Raw genomic sequence first — 14827 nt, 5'->3', positions numbered from 1 at the left:
TAAAATAAATGAATAAATCTTTAAAAAAATTATAACTCTTTTCTGGAGTGCCTGGGTGGCTCAGTCAGTTGGGTATCTGCCTTCTGCTCAGGTCATGGTCCCAGGGTCCTGGGACTGAGCCCCTGCATTGGGCTCCCTGCTCAGCAGGGGGAGTCTGCTTCTCCCTCTCCCTCTGCTGCTCGCCCTGCTCGTGCTCTCTCTCTCATTCATTCTTTCTCGCAAATAAACAAATAAAATCTTTAAAAATAAATAAATAAAAGAATATTTTTTTAAAAAAGAAAAAATTATAACTCTTTTCTATCTTGAAAGGCAGAAAATCAAAATAAAGGAAGAACCTGTACTGTAATGCTTTCAGGTGGCTTGTGTGTGTTGATATCTGTTTTGTCCTTTTGAGATTCACAGAGCTAAACTTAGAGACCTTTCCCAAATTGAAAATAGAGGTAACACTAATTGAGTGCTTTCTCTGTGCCAGGCATTTTTTTAGGTACTTTGCATGTAGTATTTCGTTTAGTCCTCATCACTAATATTATCCCCCATTTATAGGTGAGGAAACTGAGTCTTAGAGATGTTAAATAATTTGTCCAAGATGCCAGCCAGTATATATATCTTCCCCCAAAATTTTTCTGCAAGTTTATAGTTTTATAGATTTCAGCAGTGGGTGAGAATATAGGAAAATGCACATTTTTAAGAAAAATGTACAATGTAAAAGTTTGTTTCACTCGATCCAGCAAGATGACTTTATCTTCCTGTCCATCATGGCAAAAATGCAGATAAATGCTTGATTTTGTAACATTTTGGGCTCATTTCCCAAGCTCTCAAATTTTGTGACAGCCCCTAGAAATGAGCCGTAAAAAAAAAAAAAAAGGTAAAAACCAGTCTCTTTCCTTATATTCATCTGGTCACCAATATGAAGATTGTTTATACCCTTAGGAGAGTAAAGGATTAGGTGATCAGAGACTTTTACTCTTATAATATCAATTTAAAAACTTTGCCAAGGGAGAGGGGCACCTGGGTGGCTCAGTTGGTTAAACTTCCAACTCGATTTTGGCTCAGGTCATGAACTCAAGGTCGTGAGATCTCATTGAGCCTGCTTAAGATTCTCTCTCTCTCCCTCTCCTCCTCCCTGCACACACACTCTCTCTCTCAAAAAAACAACAAGTTTGCCAAGGAAATAGTGGTGTTTAATAGTGGTGTTATGGTTCATCCGGAGGTTTAATAGTGGTGTTATGGTTCATCCGGAGGGCAACTATAACTGCATTATTCAACTGTTCTCTGTCCACTTTCTACTCGCTGGTGAGGGGTGAGGGGTAAGCATATGAGGGGATGCTTTGGGATTTTATTGCTTATAGCTTTGCTTCCACAGGGTTTGGAGAAGTTGGCTAAGGAAAACACTTGTTTTCTATGTGCCTTTTTTAGGCTATTCTTATAGCTAGATCTCTAATGGGGTTGAAACTTAACTGTACTCCCCATCTTTATATTCATTCCATCCCAGATTGATGCATGGAAAGTTAAGCCAAATGAAAATGTTCATGATGGCTTTAAGTGGTAGGGTACTAATTCTTTTTTTTAAATCAGTAGATACTAAAGAGGTTGGTTAATCTTTGCCTCCTGGTACTTTATGAGGCTGGTATTCATACAATAGGACTGTGAAACTGAGCAGTGTATGGCATAGGCTGCACTTCTTGTAACTGCACTAAGTGTACACGCAACATTGCATAATCGTATGTGTAATTTCAGGTTATAGATATGAATGACTACCAGAGGAGGAGGTTTGCTTCCCGGATTATAGACAGTTTGTTTAATACGGTAACTGATAAGAAGATAGCTATTTTGGGATTTGCATTCAAAAAGGACACTGGTGATACGAGGTATCAGTTCTTTAAAATATTTCTACCCCTTTGAGAGTGCTAACTCTTCATCTCATTTTGATTTTTAATGGTGGATGTGTGTATGTGAAATACATACATATATATATATAGTATAAAGGGTAAAAATAAAGTGAATATCTGTATCCTCACAAGAAATAGAATCTTACCTCTATAAACTCCTAGATATTAGAATATATGCCATTTCAAAGCTTAGCAATACTGATTTTTTTTTCCTTCAGAGAATCTTCTAGTATATATATCAGCAAATATTTGATGGATGAAGGTGCACATCTCCATATATATGATCCAAAAGTACCAAGGGAACAAATAGTTGTGGATCTTTCTCACCCAGGAGTTTCACAGGATGACCAAGGTAAGGCTTTGAGTCTCATGAATCACTTTGAGTATGGGCCCTAAAACCTGTTTGTTCTCTAGAAACCTTTGCTTGTTCTGTCCTTGTGTGTGTGTGTTTTAATGAAATGCTGCATTTTAAAAAAGTTTTAATTCCAGTATAGTTAACATATAGTATTATATTAGTTTCTGGTTTACAATATGGTGATTGAACAATTATATACATTACTCAGTGCTCCTCATGATAAGTGTGTTCTTTAATCCCCATCACCTATTTCACCCATCCTCCCACCCACCTCCCCTCTGGTAACCATTAGTTTGTTTTCTATAGTTGAGAGTCTGTTTCTTGGTTTGTCTCTCTCTCTCTCTTTTCCTTTGTTTTTTTTGTTGTTGTTGTTTCTTAAATTCCACATGAGTGAAATCATATGGTATTTGTTTCTCTGACTTACCTCACTTAGCATCATACTCTCTAGCTCCATCCATGTCATTGCAAATGGCAAGATTTCATTCTTTTTTATGGCTGAATAATATTCCATTGCGTGTGTGTGTGTGTGTGTGTGTGTGTGTGTGTGTACACAATGGAATATATATTAATTTTATTTAGACATATATATAAAACATCTTTACGCATTCATCTACTGATAGACATTTGTGTTGCTTCCATGGTCGTTCCATTTATATCATTGGTAGGCCCTCTTTTCAGCCTCATTTCTCTAAAATTAAACTCTTAGACATTGTTCCATCAACTTTGATTTGAAGTGATCGGCAGTGGGTTAGTCTAATGGTTTTTCCAACATGTTCTAAAAAGCCTCAGGAGTTCCAAGGAGATGCTGCTAGGGCAAGGTGCAGGCACTCCAGGCGTCCGCCATTCCTCTCATTCTCACTTCAACCAGACCATTCCACTTCTGTCAGACCCTCAACTCTGCCTGCAATCCTAGTAGTAAAGTGCATAATTTCAGATAACTCCTTTCTTATTGCCAGTATCTCGTGGCTGTTGTCGTTATAGTGTCCCGGCTCGTGACCATTTCCAAGGACCCATATGAAGCCTGTGATGGCGCCCATGCTGTGGTTATTTGCACAGAGTGGGACATGTTTAAGGTGAGGTGACAGAAGTCATATTAATGAAAATTTTAGAAGTATTCTGGTATCATTTGGGGTTGAGGGTGTGTTCATGTATATGTTCTAATTGTTTTGTTTTTTTCGTTTTGTCTTTATAGGAACTGGATTATGAACGCATTCATAAAAAAATGCTGAAGCCAGCCTTTATCTTTGATGGGCGACGTGTCCTGGATGGGCTCCACAATGAACTGCAAACCATTGGCTTCCAGGTAATTATGGTCCCAGACTGGTTTGGTTTTGTTTGTTTGGTCATTTGCTTTTTAGTGGGTTTGAGTTTTAGTATTTTAATATTCCCTTCTTTAGCAATAACATAAATTGGGGCAACGTGTTCTCTGGGAAATCTCTATGTGCTGTGTGTAATTACTTTATTCCCTCCTTAATTTGTGACCTAAAGCCCATTCAGTAGTGGTCTTCCTTATGTAGTACCTAGGATTCAGCAGTTGCCTATTATATAGGGATGGACTGTACCTTGCCTTACCTCATCTAAAGATCAAGGAAGAAAATATACGAACTTAAAAGTAAATTTTTTTCAGGCACCTGGGTGGCTCAGTTGGTTGGGCGACTGCCTTCAGCTCAGGTCTTGGTCCCAGGGTCCTGGGATCGAGTCCCACATCGGGCTCCTTGCTCCGTGGGGAGCCTGCTTCTCCCTCTGCCTGCCATTCCCCTGGCTTGTGCTCTCTCTCTCTCTCTGACAAATAAATAAATAAATAAAATCTTAAGACAAAACAAAACTGCAAAATGCAGTATAGTTGTCACATGTTGTGTAGGATCCTATACCTTCTGAGTGCTCGGCACTGTCCTAGCACCTGAGAGTCTGAGTGAAAAGTATGGGAGCTTCCGTGGGACTGGCCCTTTTCAATTCCAAGTTTGCCAGTTAATTCTGGAATGTTCAGAGAGCTGACAGTCACCCGACCCGTCCATTTTATGTTGCATCTCTATCAGTTTCCCCCAGGAGTCCCATGAGTATTAATGAGAAGGAGGTACCTTCCATTTCCTCAGAGCAGTGTGGATGTGGGGGCGGGAGGCTTGAGGTGAGGTTGAGGAGGATAAAGAAATATGCCAGGAGATTGCAGTGAGCAGAGTCCTTGAGCAGAGCAGAGCAGGGCAGGGGTTAGAGCTGGCCATGTGTGTCTGCTCAGCACCAGCTGTCTTGGGGACATACTGACAGGGCCTCATCTACTGCTCAGAATATGTGATCTGCTTCCCGTAACCCGTCACTGAGTTGTTGAAGATCCTTCTTATTTAGAATTGGTGCTCATTTCTCATTCATGAAAGATTCACTTGCAACAAGAATCAGATGACATCCTTGTCTGTTAACACTCCATCAGGGACCTTGGGGATTCTTCTGTCCTGCCCCTCCTTAGTGAGTAACAGCATGACTACTTTTCCCAGTCATGACTTAAACTGAAGCAATGTTATTTTTTAAAGATGACTTCCAAGGCATAGACACATTTTCTCTTCTACTTGTATGACTCATCTAAGGGAGAAGAGTGGTAAAGATAGATAGATAGATATACACATATATATACTCTTTAATATATATATATTTAATGTGAGTTTGAGTTCTTATAAAAGTTAACTTTTTGTGGTAGGGATTTTTAAAAATAGGGAAAAAATTAGGAATGGAATCACTAAATAAAGGGCATTTATAAGTCACTGAGACAATTGATGAATACAAAGCAGAAGCCCTTTGAGTCAGAATTAAGTATTAATTTTTAACTCAAAAGACCTTTATGAAAATTGCATAGTATATTTTTGCTGTAGAGAGGAGCTCAATTTATGATCGTTGAAGAAGCAGTGCCTTTAAAAATAAGATTAATGATTTTGGATATGTGAGGAAAAGTTTAAGTTGTAATATGCAAAATAAAAATTGACTACCATTTATTTATTGAAGGCTGACTGGTCTGCCAGGCGTAGTGCCGAGCACTTTATGTAATTTAATCCATACCACAACCTTTGGAAGTAAGTGGTAGTGACACCATTTACGAATGAGGAAGAAAGACCTAGAGAGCTTAGGTGGACACAGTTACCCGTCAGGAATCCAGCTGGGGTCTTTCAGACTCTGAAGCCTGAGCTCCTGAAATCTACGCTATGACAGCTTATGCTAATTTTTTAGAATAAGGGAAGCAGACACGAGAAGAAAGTTTGAGAGAAACTGTGATTTCCCTGGAATCTGGTCTGTGAGTTGCTTCCATCCATGTGCTGAGACAATGGCGGCACGTGAGCCGGTCCTCTGTTTGAGGGGGTCCGGTGTTGGGAGTGGCAGGAGTAAGAGACTCTAGACATGACTAGGAAGAGTGGAGTGCAGATTGACTCTAGAAACATAAAAAAGATGGAGGGAACTGAAGATCTTTCATAGCAACCCAGACCACTTGAGACCCTCTTTTGCTTTTAAAAGGAAAAAAATACTCTAGATTTTCTTTCTAAAATCTTTTTTTTTCCCCTCTAGATTGAAACAATTGGAAAAAAGGTGTCTTCAAAGAGAATTCCGTATGCTCCTTCTGGGGAAATTCCAAAGTTTAGTCTTCAGGATCCACCGAACAAGAAACCCAGAGTATAGACATTGCCATTTTTTTGGTAATTTTTTTTGGTACTTTAGGATAGCAGATATCTATCTGATATTAAACGGTAAATGAACCAAGTGTTTTTAAGGAAACAAAGCTATTTTTTTAATAATCAAATTTATCCTAGCTGTATGGGAATTAGCATATCTGGTATTATGAATCTAGTATATTTTTTACATATTTTTATAATGTTGTTACCTCAGTGATTGGATGAGTGGTAAATAATCATGTTGGTTTTAATGGTGTCAATTTTTGTAAAATAAAAATTAAACCTGAAACACTTTTTACTTTACAAAATGTCCATAGGCAGCACTTTAATATCACGTTGTAAAGGAAAAGGCACTCCTTGGTTTTTCTGATCATTGGTTTATTTACTTGTCATTAAATATGTATTGTAAACCATGAGATTGCTGTCCTAAATACTGGGCTAAACCTGCTGACCTTTCAAAAAGTGTCCTGGAGACTGGGAGGTTTCTGGCTTAATTGGGTAAGGTGTTTGCCAAGCCACTTCTTGTCTCTTTGAACCTGGAAGGAAGATGCAGTGGACAGAATGGGGCCTTGTGTGCTTTTCTTTTTCTTTTTCTTTTTGGATGTGCTTAAAACATTTTCCCTATGCTTCCATGTTACTAGTGACCCTATAAGTTTGGTTTTGCTCTTTTTGTTTTAAGGAGCTGTGTTGTTTTTTTTAGCCCAAGAAGATCATCACTGCTCATTTCCAATCAATCCAAATGAGACTAAAAGGCAGTTTCATTTTTAACATGAATAGAATATCAGTATTGGTCTAGTTTATTCTTCACATCTCATTTTTTTCTCACTGATCATTATATTTTAGTTCAAGAGCCAAAAATATTTGTTACCTTTATTTTACATTTTTATTTCTGTAACTCATTGAAGTTTCCCCTTTTTCTTTAAATAAGAAAACCAATATAATCTCATGTATGAACTTAAAGAAGTAGATTTTACAAATTACGTATAGCATAATTCTAAAATAAGAATTTTTGTATGTTTCCATGTGCTTTTTTCTCATGGCTTTTATTGACTTATATTTGATTTTCTTTTGTACTTTTTCATTATTGAAATATGTCAGATGTCCATTTGATGCTTGTGCTCTGCTGAGAATGTACAAGTCAAGTAAAACAGATACAAGTCTCATTCTTTAGGAATTTTGTGGCTCAGTGAGAATGCAGAGACAAATATGAAGATGAGGACAGACATCTGTACAGATATCAAATACGTAAATAAAATATTCTGTATCAACAATTGCATGGGTGTATTTTTTGTCATAGTGCAAGTAACAAATGAGTCATGACAGTCTGACATTAGATAGAAAAATATTACTCCTCACTTTCTTGGGAAAAGGGTATTACATCATTCTTTCAAATGATGTAAGGAAGGGTGGGAATTTAGCAAATAGATCAGATATTGGCAAACCAAAGCTCATGGACCAAATCCGACCAGCCACCTGGAAGCTAAGAATGGTTTTTACATTTTTACATGATTACATTTTAAATGGTTATGTAAGTCCCCGATTTTGCCCCTTGTCCTGAAAAGCCTAAAATATTTGCTATCTGGCTCTTTAAGAAAACGTTTGCAGATCAGAGTGAAAAAAACAAAATATCAGAAAAACACCAGAGTGATTCAACATAAAATAATTCTTTACTCATAAGACCCTGAGGTGAGAATGAGCTTATTAATTAGAATTTGCTTTACATTCCTGTTTGAAAATATTCTCGTATTCTGCTTAATAATCTTATATTCTGTTAAGGGGATTATAACCCAAAGATTTCCTGTGAAAGCAGATAGAATCAGGCACTGATTTTAAGTTGCAGGATGTTTCGATGCCTAGGATTGATAAGTAAATAATTATGTGTAAAGTATAGTTATTGACTAAAAAGAAGGAAAAAAGGGCAAGAGATAACTCATAGAACCATGTATATTTGCTGTTTGTAATGGGGAGAAAAAAAACCCAGTAACTGGGCAAGTAACGTAACACAGCAATTTGAGTCCTTTGTGTGAAAAGTTGCAAGAAGGTGATTAGCCTTTTTCTCCCTACTAAGAAAATTAAAGACTGTGTGTGTGTGTGTGTGTGTGTGTGTTTTAAATGACATAAGATTTCTATTTTTATTAGCTGGTATGTTTTTGATTGGGGCAATGAATACTGGTGAGATTATTAACTAGGATTTACAATTGAAACTAATACAGGGACAGCACCTGGGTGGCTCAGTTAGTTAAGCGTTGGACTCTTGGCTTTGGCTCATTTCATGATCTTGGGGTCGTGAGACAGAGCCCTTTGTTGGGCTCCATGCTGGGCGTGGAGCCTGCTTGGGATTCCCTCTGTCCCTCTCCTCTTCCCTTCCTATAAAAAGGAAGGAAGGAAAAAATAAAAAAATTTTTTAAAAAAGGAAGGGAGGAAGGGAGGGAGGGGGAAAGGAAAGGGGAAGGAAGGAAGAAAACAATACAGGGACATGGTACAAAACTAAACAAAACATTCAAATAGAGACAAAAGTATATATAGAAAAGTGAAATCTCTCTCACAATTCTCACATTCTCCAGAATGTGTCATTCCACTTAAGCTTTAAATCCTAACTGCACTACCTATTAGCGTGTGATATCTTGGCTAAGTTACCTGAAAGCCTTATTGTTCCTCTAACCTTATTTAACGTCTAACACCAAGAGTTGTTACAAAGATTATGTGAGACCAGTGTTCATGCAAAGATCTTACTGCACAGCGGCTGGCGGGATGGACATTGCCATTAGACACCGTAACAAGCCGGTCCCACTGAACCAGAGCCACGGGTAGGCTCCGGAATCACTAAGAGTATAATAATTAACACAGCTTCCAAAGGCAGGCTCTATGCCAAGCCCTTTAGGTGCATCTTCTCATCTATTCTCCACGTAAGTCCTTTGAGATAAGTTCTATCCCCATTTTCAGATGAAGGCAGGAGGCTAGAGAGATTAAGTAATTTGCTCAAGGTCACAACAGTTTGAATAGGAACTTTTCTTGACGTTGAAAACATCCTAATTTTAGAGGTATTATGAAAAGAGTGAGCACCTGTGGCCTTAGGCATCCCAAGGAGAGAATCAGAAGGTAGATAGGGCAAAAGAGCCTGAGCAGCAGCTGAGAAGGATGTGAGTCCCTGCCCTTTATCCTCTCGGAGACTCCCAACTACCAGAAAGGGGTCTGAGGTTCGACTGGAGGCTGAGGACAGAAAGGGGAGACGATTAGGACAGCGAAATTAAGGGCTAGCTCTCCGTAGATCCATTGTATTCACATTCAGGTAGCAATATTCAAACTATTTCAAATTAAGTGTCTGTACCCACTATAAAGCAGATGCCGTGAGGTGCTAAAAAATGGAGGGCATAGGTGAATGAGAGCAGTCTTGTAGAGAAGCTAAGACACATATAGAAATAATTGATTAAATATGAGAATTGCCATAAATGATAAAAACAAAATGCTATGTGGGCACAAAGGTAACGTTCACTCCAGCTGAGGAAAACAGGAAGGTTTCCTGGAGGCAGGATGGCATGTGAGGTAGGTCTTAATAGACATGATTTGGAAGGAAAGGGTGGGTAGAATGAGCACATCAGTGGCAGAAGCAATGGAAGCAAAAAGATGGACTCAGGAAAATTCAGACTGGTTTTAGGGAAAGCCAGTTGCCTTTTCTCTGGAGTTGAAAGGAGAATGAAGAGGAAGAGCTGATCTGGAGGCTTACACTAAGAACAGACTGTAGGAACCCTTGAAGGCCAAGCTGAGTGTGGGCTTCGTTTTGTTGTCAAAATGGAGACATCAGTAGATACACAACACTGTGAATGTGCCTAATGCCACTGACTTGTACACTTTAGAATATGGTTAAAATGTTAAAATGGAAACACTGAAGGTTTTCTTTTTAAAATGTAGTCACTTTACTAAAAACAAACAAAAATTAGAGCGTGCAGCCCCAAACCAGATGTTACCATCTAATTTAATCATATTCTGGCACTGAATTCAAATTTTAGACCAAAACACAAGAAGAAATACATTAGCACCAGCCTTGTAAAATAATATTTATAAATGACCTTGGGGCGCCTGGGTGGCTCAGCCATTAAGCGTCTGCCTTCGGCTCAGGTCATGATCCCAGGGTCCTGGGATCGAGCCCTGCATCGGGCTCCCTGCTCCGCGGGAAGCCTGCTTCTCCCTCTCCCTCTCCCGCTCTCCCTGCTTGTGTTCCCTCTCTCGCTGTGTCTCTCTCTGTCAAATAAATAAAATATTAAAAAAAATAATAAATGACCTTTATTTTTCTTAAAAGATTTATTTATTTATTTTAGAGATTGAGAGAGAAAGAGAGAGCACAAGCAAACCAGGGGAGGGTCAGAGGGAGAGAAGCAGACTCCCCGCTGAGTGGGAGCCTGCCACAGGACTCCATCTCACGACCCTGAGATCAGAACCTGAGCTGAAATCAAGGGTCAGATGCTCAATGGACTGGGAGGCACCCAAGCACCCCTATAAGTAACCTTTAAACTTCAGAGGATAAATTGGATACAGTGACCTCTTGCTTCCTTCTTCCCTTCCTTTTTTCTAAATGCAGACAGATAAAAGAGAGTACTCATTGTAGATCTGCATTTTACAATATACCACTACTACCATGGGAGATTAATTTTAGGTGAATATACATTTTTTCTTAATTTTAATAGGAATTTATTTTGAAGGTGTTAGAATAAACATCATTTACAAATTGTATTAGTTAGTACATATACTTGGCTACTCTAACAGAGACCAAAAAGTACAGTGTCTTAAACAGCGCAGAAATACATTTCTCTCTCATACAGAAGTCCGGGTAGGTGGTCCAGGGCTGGTGGAGCACGTTCATAGTCAGAGGTCTCAGCGTATTCACCTGGTTGCCCTGCCATCCTTGACACAAGTCTGTCTCAGGGTCCAAGATGGCTGCACCAGCTCCAAAGTCATGTTCTCATTCCAGCCAGCAAGGAGGAGGAGAAAGAAGGGAAAGGTATGGCCCACTCTTTAAGAACAAATTTAGAAGTAGCACAGATCATTTCTGTTCACCTACTGTTGGTCAAAACTTAGCCACATATTCACAACCAGATACAATGGAGTCTGGGAAATATAATTTTTAGCAGGACTACCAACCATGTGCCAGCTAAAAATTCTATAATCATAGGAGGCTGATAAAAATTGGGAATAATTAGCAGACTCTTACACATAAAATCAACATTTTCTTTGCTATTGCTGATTTTCCATTATGGTAGGGGGATATAAAATTTCACTTTAAAGGGATTTAAGTTTAGAAATTCAGTCAGTTGTAAAAAAAAAAATTAATACTGTAGCTCCCATTGAGATAGGGCAAAAATTGTAGAGGTTGTATATGAATGAGTAGAGCTTAGGAAATACCCTGGTCGTTTTAATTAGCCACACTAAACTTAGGAAGCTACCAGGGATGATAGTTTTTCTTAACACTTAAAAGACCATGCCTACGTAATGGCAAACATACAGATGTAAAGTGAAAATTAGGTGTTAATAGTTCTCTAGCAATGATTTGCAAACTGTGACCCAAGCATCTCTACAGAGGTGTTTCAGGGAGCCGGCAGATGACTGATTTAAATATAAATACATATATACACACATAGATAATTACAGTATAAATGTAAAACTACCTACCAAGCTATTATTAAAAAGACAGCAAGAAGAGCTCTCTGGCAGCCTGGTATACTGAGCACACACATATCCTCTCCCTTCTTAGAACCCCATGAAAATTATAGCAAGAGAGGGAAAAGGCATAATCCAATAAAACAAAGAGAATAGGAAGGGGCCATCCGTGGTCAAGAGATTTAAAGAAATTTCTGGAAAGCATTGAGCAGTGGATGTATATTGACTAAGAAGAGCTCCTTCCTGGATTACTGGCAGAGGAGGAGGCCCTGCCCCGCGGAACAGCAGACCCTCTACCCAAAAGGATGTGGGAGAGAGGGACACACAGGGGGCTTAACTGAGGGTCTTTAACTTCAGCAGCCAACCTTCTCACCCAGTCCTCCTCTAGAAGCAGAATGGCAGGCAGCCTGGTGCATTTACCCCTATGTGACTACATCTCTCAGCCCTCGGGATCCAACCAAAACCAAAACCCAAACCAACAAACTGGGTAGGGTTAGGGACAGGGCTCTTCTCTAAAGAAATTGATTAAACTGTTTGGGGAGCACTAGAGCAATGAGAATTGTCCTGCACGAGAACTAAGCCTTCTTTCTGCGTTCTGAGTCCAACACCACTTCGCCCTAAAGCAAAGCCCCTAGTCAAAAGGCTATCTGGACTTCCAGTTACATGTGTTGAATTAAACACATGCACTATTTTCATTCTCTCCTGAATGAGAGAATGAGTCCTCACTCGAGCTTACTTACCAACATGACAGTAAAGGAAAAATAAGATAAAATGGCAGGAAAGGAATGAGAAAGCTAGAAACAGACAAAGAGAGTGAGAAAGGAGGCATGCATGGATGAGAGATGTCAACAAATTCTTAGGTGGAAAGCAATGGGAACCTGAGTAACTTAGGAAGAGTGAGCAGAAACATCAATGCCCATGTAAGGGACTGTTTCTTGGTGTAGGTAAATGGCTCCTTAGAAGATCTCAAGGAGGGGCGCCTGGGTGGTTCGGTCAGTTAAGCGTCTGCCTTGGGCTGGGGTCATGATCCCAGGGTCCTGGGGTGGGGCTCCTGCTCAGTGGGGAGCCTGCTTTTCCTTCTCCTCCCTGCCCATGCTCTCTTCTCACACTCTGTCTCTCTCTCTCAAATAAATAAATAAAATCTTAAAAAAAAAAAAAGATCTCAAGGATTGGAAGCACCAGGTATCACAGAGGATGGAGCCTAAGCGTGGGGCGGAAAACAGAGGACTTCTGTGGAAGACCGTACATGTAAGGAAGTTCGTTGCACCCGATCTCTTTCCTACAAAAAGAAACTACCATTCCCACCCCTCACTCTCGTAGGCTATTAGAGGTTTATTTTCAGGAAGACTAGAGTCAGAAAGTTTCAGACATAGGGAGGGTGTTAGTGAGATGCCAGCCTGGAAATAAGTGAACTAATTAAAAGCCTGCATGCTGAACAGAGACCCACACCCCCCCATCATCCTCCTTGCTGTTCTTCACCCAGTTCTGAGAAAGTCAGCAGCCAAGTTAGTAACCCTCAAGGCTATTTTAAAAAATATTATCTTTTTAAACTTGAATGGCTTTGGAGAAATAATCCAAACATTTGGGAGTCCCTCACTGAGGAATCTAGCTCTCCCCCCAAACACTACAGGGGGGCTCCCCCCACCCCAGCATTCTGGCAGCTTGAGGGCGGCTCATCAGTCAGTGGGCATGTGCCGCCAAGGATCACAAGACAGTTGAGGAGACCCTTCAACCCGAAGGGCAGACATAAAACAAAGGAAACGGAGACAGTGCTCAATGTGGAGAAACACAACTTCAAAAGACTAGTTATCCTCAGAGAGAAAAATAGAAGAACTTGCAGCTAGGAAACAAGAACAGGATGCTATTTAAAAAAAAAGAAGAAAAAAAAGGAATCATCAGAGAACTCTTGAAAGTGAAAATGCGGTGGCCAAAATTTTAGCAAGGGAATCATTGTCAGAGGAAATTTTCATGGAAGCCCAACTTAAAATAGATGGAAATGGTATTTTATTAGTACAAATGTACGTGAAAGCGTGTGTGGCTAGATCCTCAGGGGATGAAGGGCATGTTCTCACACCCCTCTCACGGCTGGTCCTGTTACCTTGCTCTGCTTACATTCTGAATCCTTCTTTGGGATGTTGTTCCCATTTTTCTGCAAAGCCACTGGTGCTCATGTTTGTTAATGTAATACCTCTGATACTGATAATATCTCTGAAGTTACATGCTTTCAGCTTCAAGTAAGAGAAACTCCTATTCAAACTGGTTTCATTTTTTTTTTTTTTAAGATTTTATTTGTCAGAGAGAGAGAAAACAAGGGGGGGGAGGGGCAGAGGAAGAAGCAGGCTTCCCGCTGAGCAAGGAGCCCGATGTGGTGCTCGATCCCAGGACCCTGGGATCATGACCTGAGCCGAAGACAGGTGCTTTATGACTGAGCTACTAAGATTACTTAAAATCTTTTTAAATTTGTTTAAATATTAAATAGCATTAAATATTAATAGTATTTAATTTATATATCTAATATTTAGTATTACCTGACTAAACCATTCTTTTTTTTTTTTTAAGTTTTATTTATTTATTTGACAGAGAGAGAGAGACAGCTAGAGAGGGAACACAAGCAGGGGGTGTGGGAGAGGGAGAAGCAGGCTTCCCGCGGAGCAGGGAGCCCGATGTGCGGCTCGATCCCAGGACCCGGGGATCATGACCTGAGCCGAAGGCAGACACTTAACCGACTGAGCCACCCAGGCGTCCCAAACTGGTTTCATTTTTTTTAAAGATTTTATTTACTAGAGAGAGAGAAAGTGAGCGCGTGAGAAAGCACAAGCATGGGGAGGGGCAGAGGGAGAGGGAGAAGCAGACTCCCCGCTGAGCAGGAGCTCCATGCAGGGCTGGAGCTGGATGAGGGGCTCAACGCGGGACTGATCCCAGGACCCTGGGATCATGACCTGAGCAGAAGGCAGAGGCTCAACCGACTGAGTCACCCAGGCGCCCCAAAACTGGTTTCATTAATGAAGATACTTATTATCTCACCAAACAGGAAGTGGTTTTCAGTGTTGGCAGATTCAGTGGTTGGAAAAGGGGCTGGGACTCTTGTATTACTTGGTATCTTAAAAACCACGTGCATTTATCACTTTCATTTTCTTTTTTTAAATTTATTTTTTTAAAGATTTTATTTATTTGACAGAGAGAGAGACAGCGAGAGAGGGAACACAAGCAGGGGGAGTGGGAGAGGGAGAAGCAGGCTTCCCTCGGAGCAGGGAGCCCGATGCGGGGCTCGATCCCAGGACCCT

General features: G+C 40.1%; 1 protein-coding gene across 3 annotated transcripts in view; it reads left to right on the top strand.

Moving 5' to 3' along the window:
* Positions 1-7155, top strand: part of UGDH (UDP-glucose 6-dehydrogenase) — a 31761-nt gene extending 24606 nt beyond the window's left edge. For all 3 annotated transcript variants that reach the window (XM_032400218.1, XM_032400219.1, XM_032400217.1), the window contains 5 exons: positions 1738-1868; positions 2108-2241; positions 3226-3317; positions 3437-3547; positions 5788-7155. In XM_032400218.1, coding sequence (XP_032256109.1) covers positions 1738-1868; positions 2108-2241; positions 3226-3317; positions 3437-3547; positions 5788-5898 — 579 coding nt within the window. In that variant the 3' untranslated portion in view covers positions 5899-7155. The remainder of the gene's footprint in view (positions 1-1737; positions 1869-2107; positions 2242-3225; positions 3318-3436; positions 3548-5787) is intronic.
* Positions 7156-14827: the final 7672 nt, after the last annotated feature.

This window comes from Phoca vitulina, unplaced genomic scaffold (genome assembly GCF_004348235.1).
Source record: "Phoca vitulina isolate PV1807 unplaced genomic scaffold, GSC_HSeal_1.0 scaffold3, whole genome shotgun sequence".
In the NCBI taxonomy this organism is placed as follows: Eukaryota; Metazoa; Chordata; class Mammalia; order Carnivora; family Phocidae; genus Phoca; species Phoca vitulina.
This window is presented reverse-complemented; position numbering and strand designations above follow the sequence as displayed.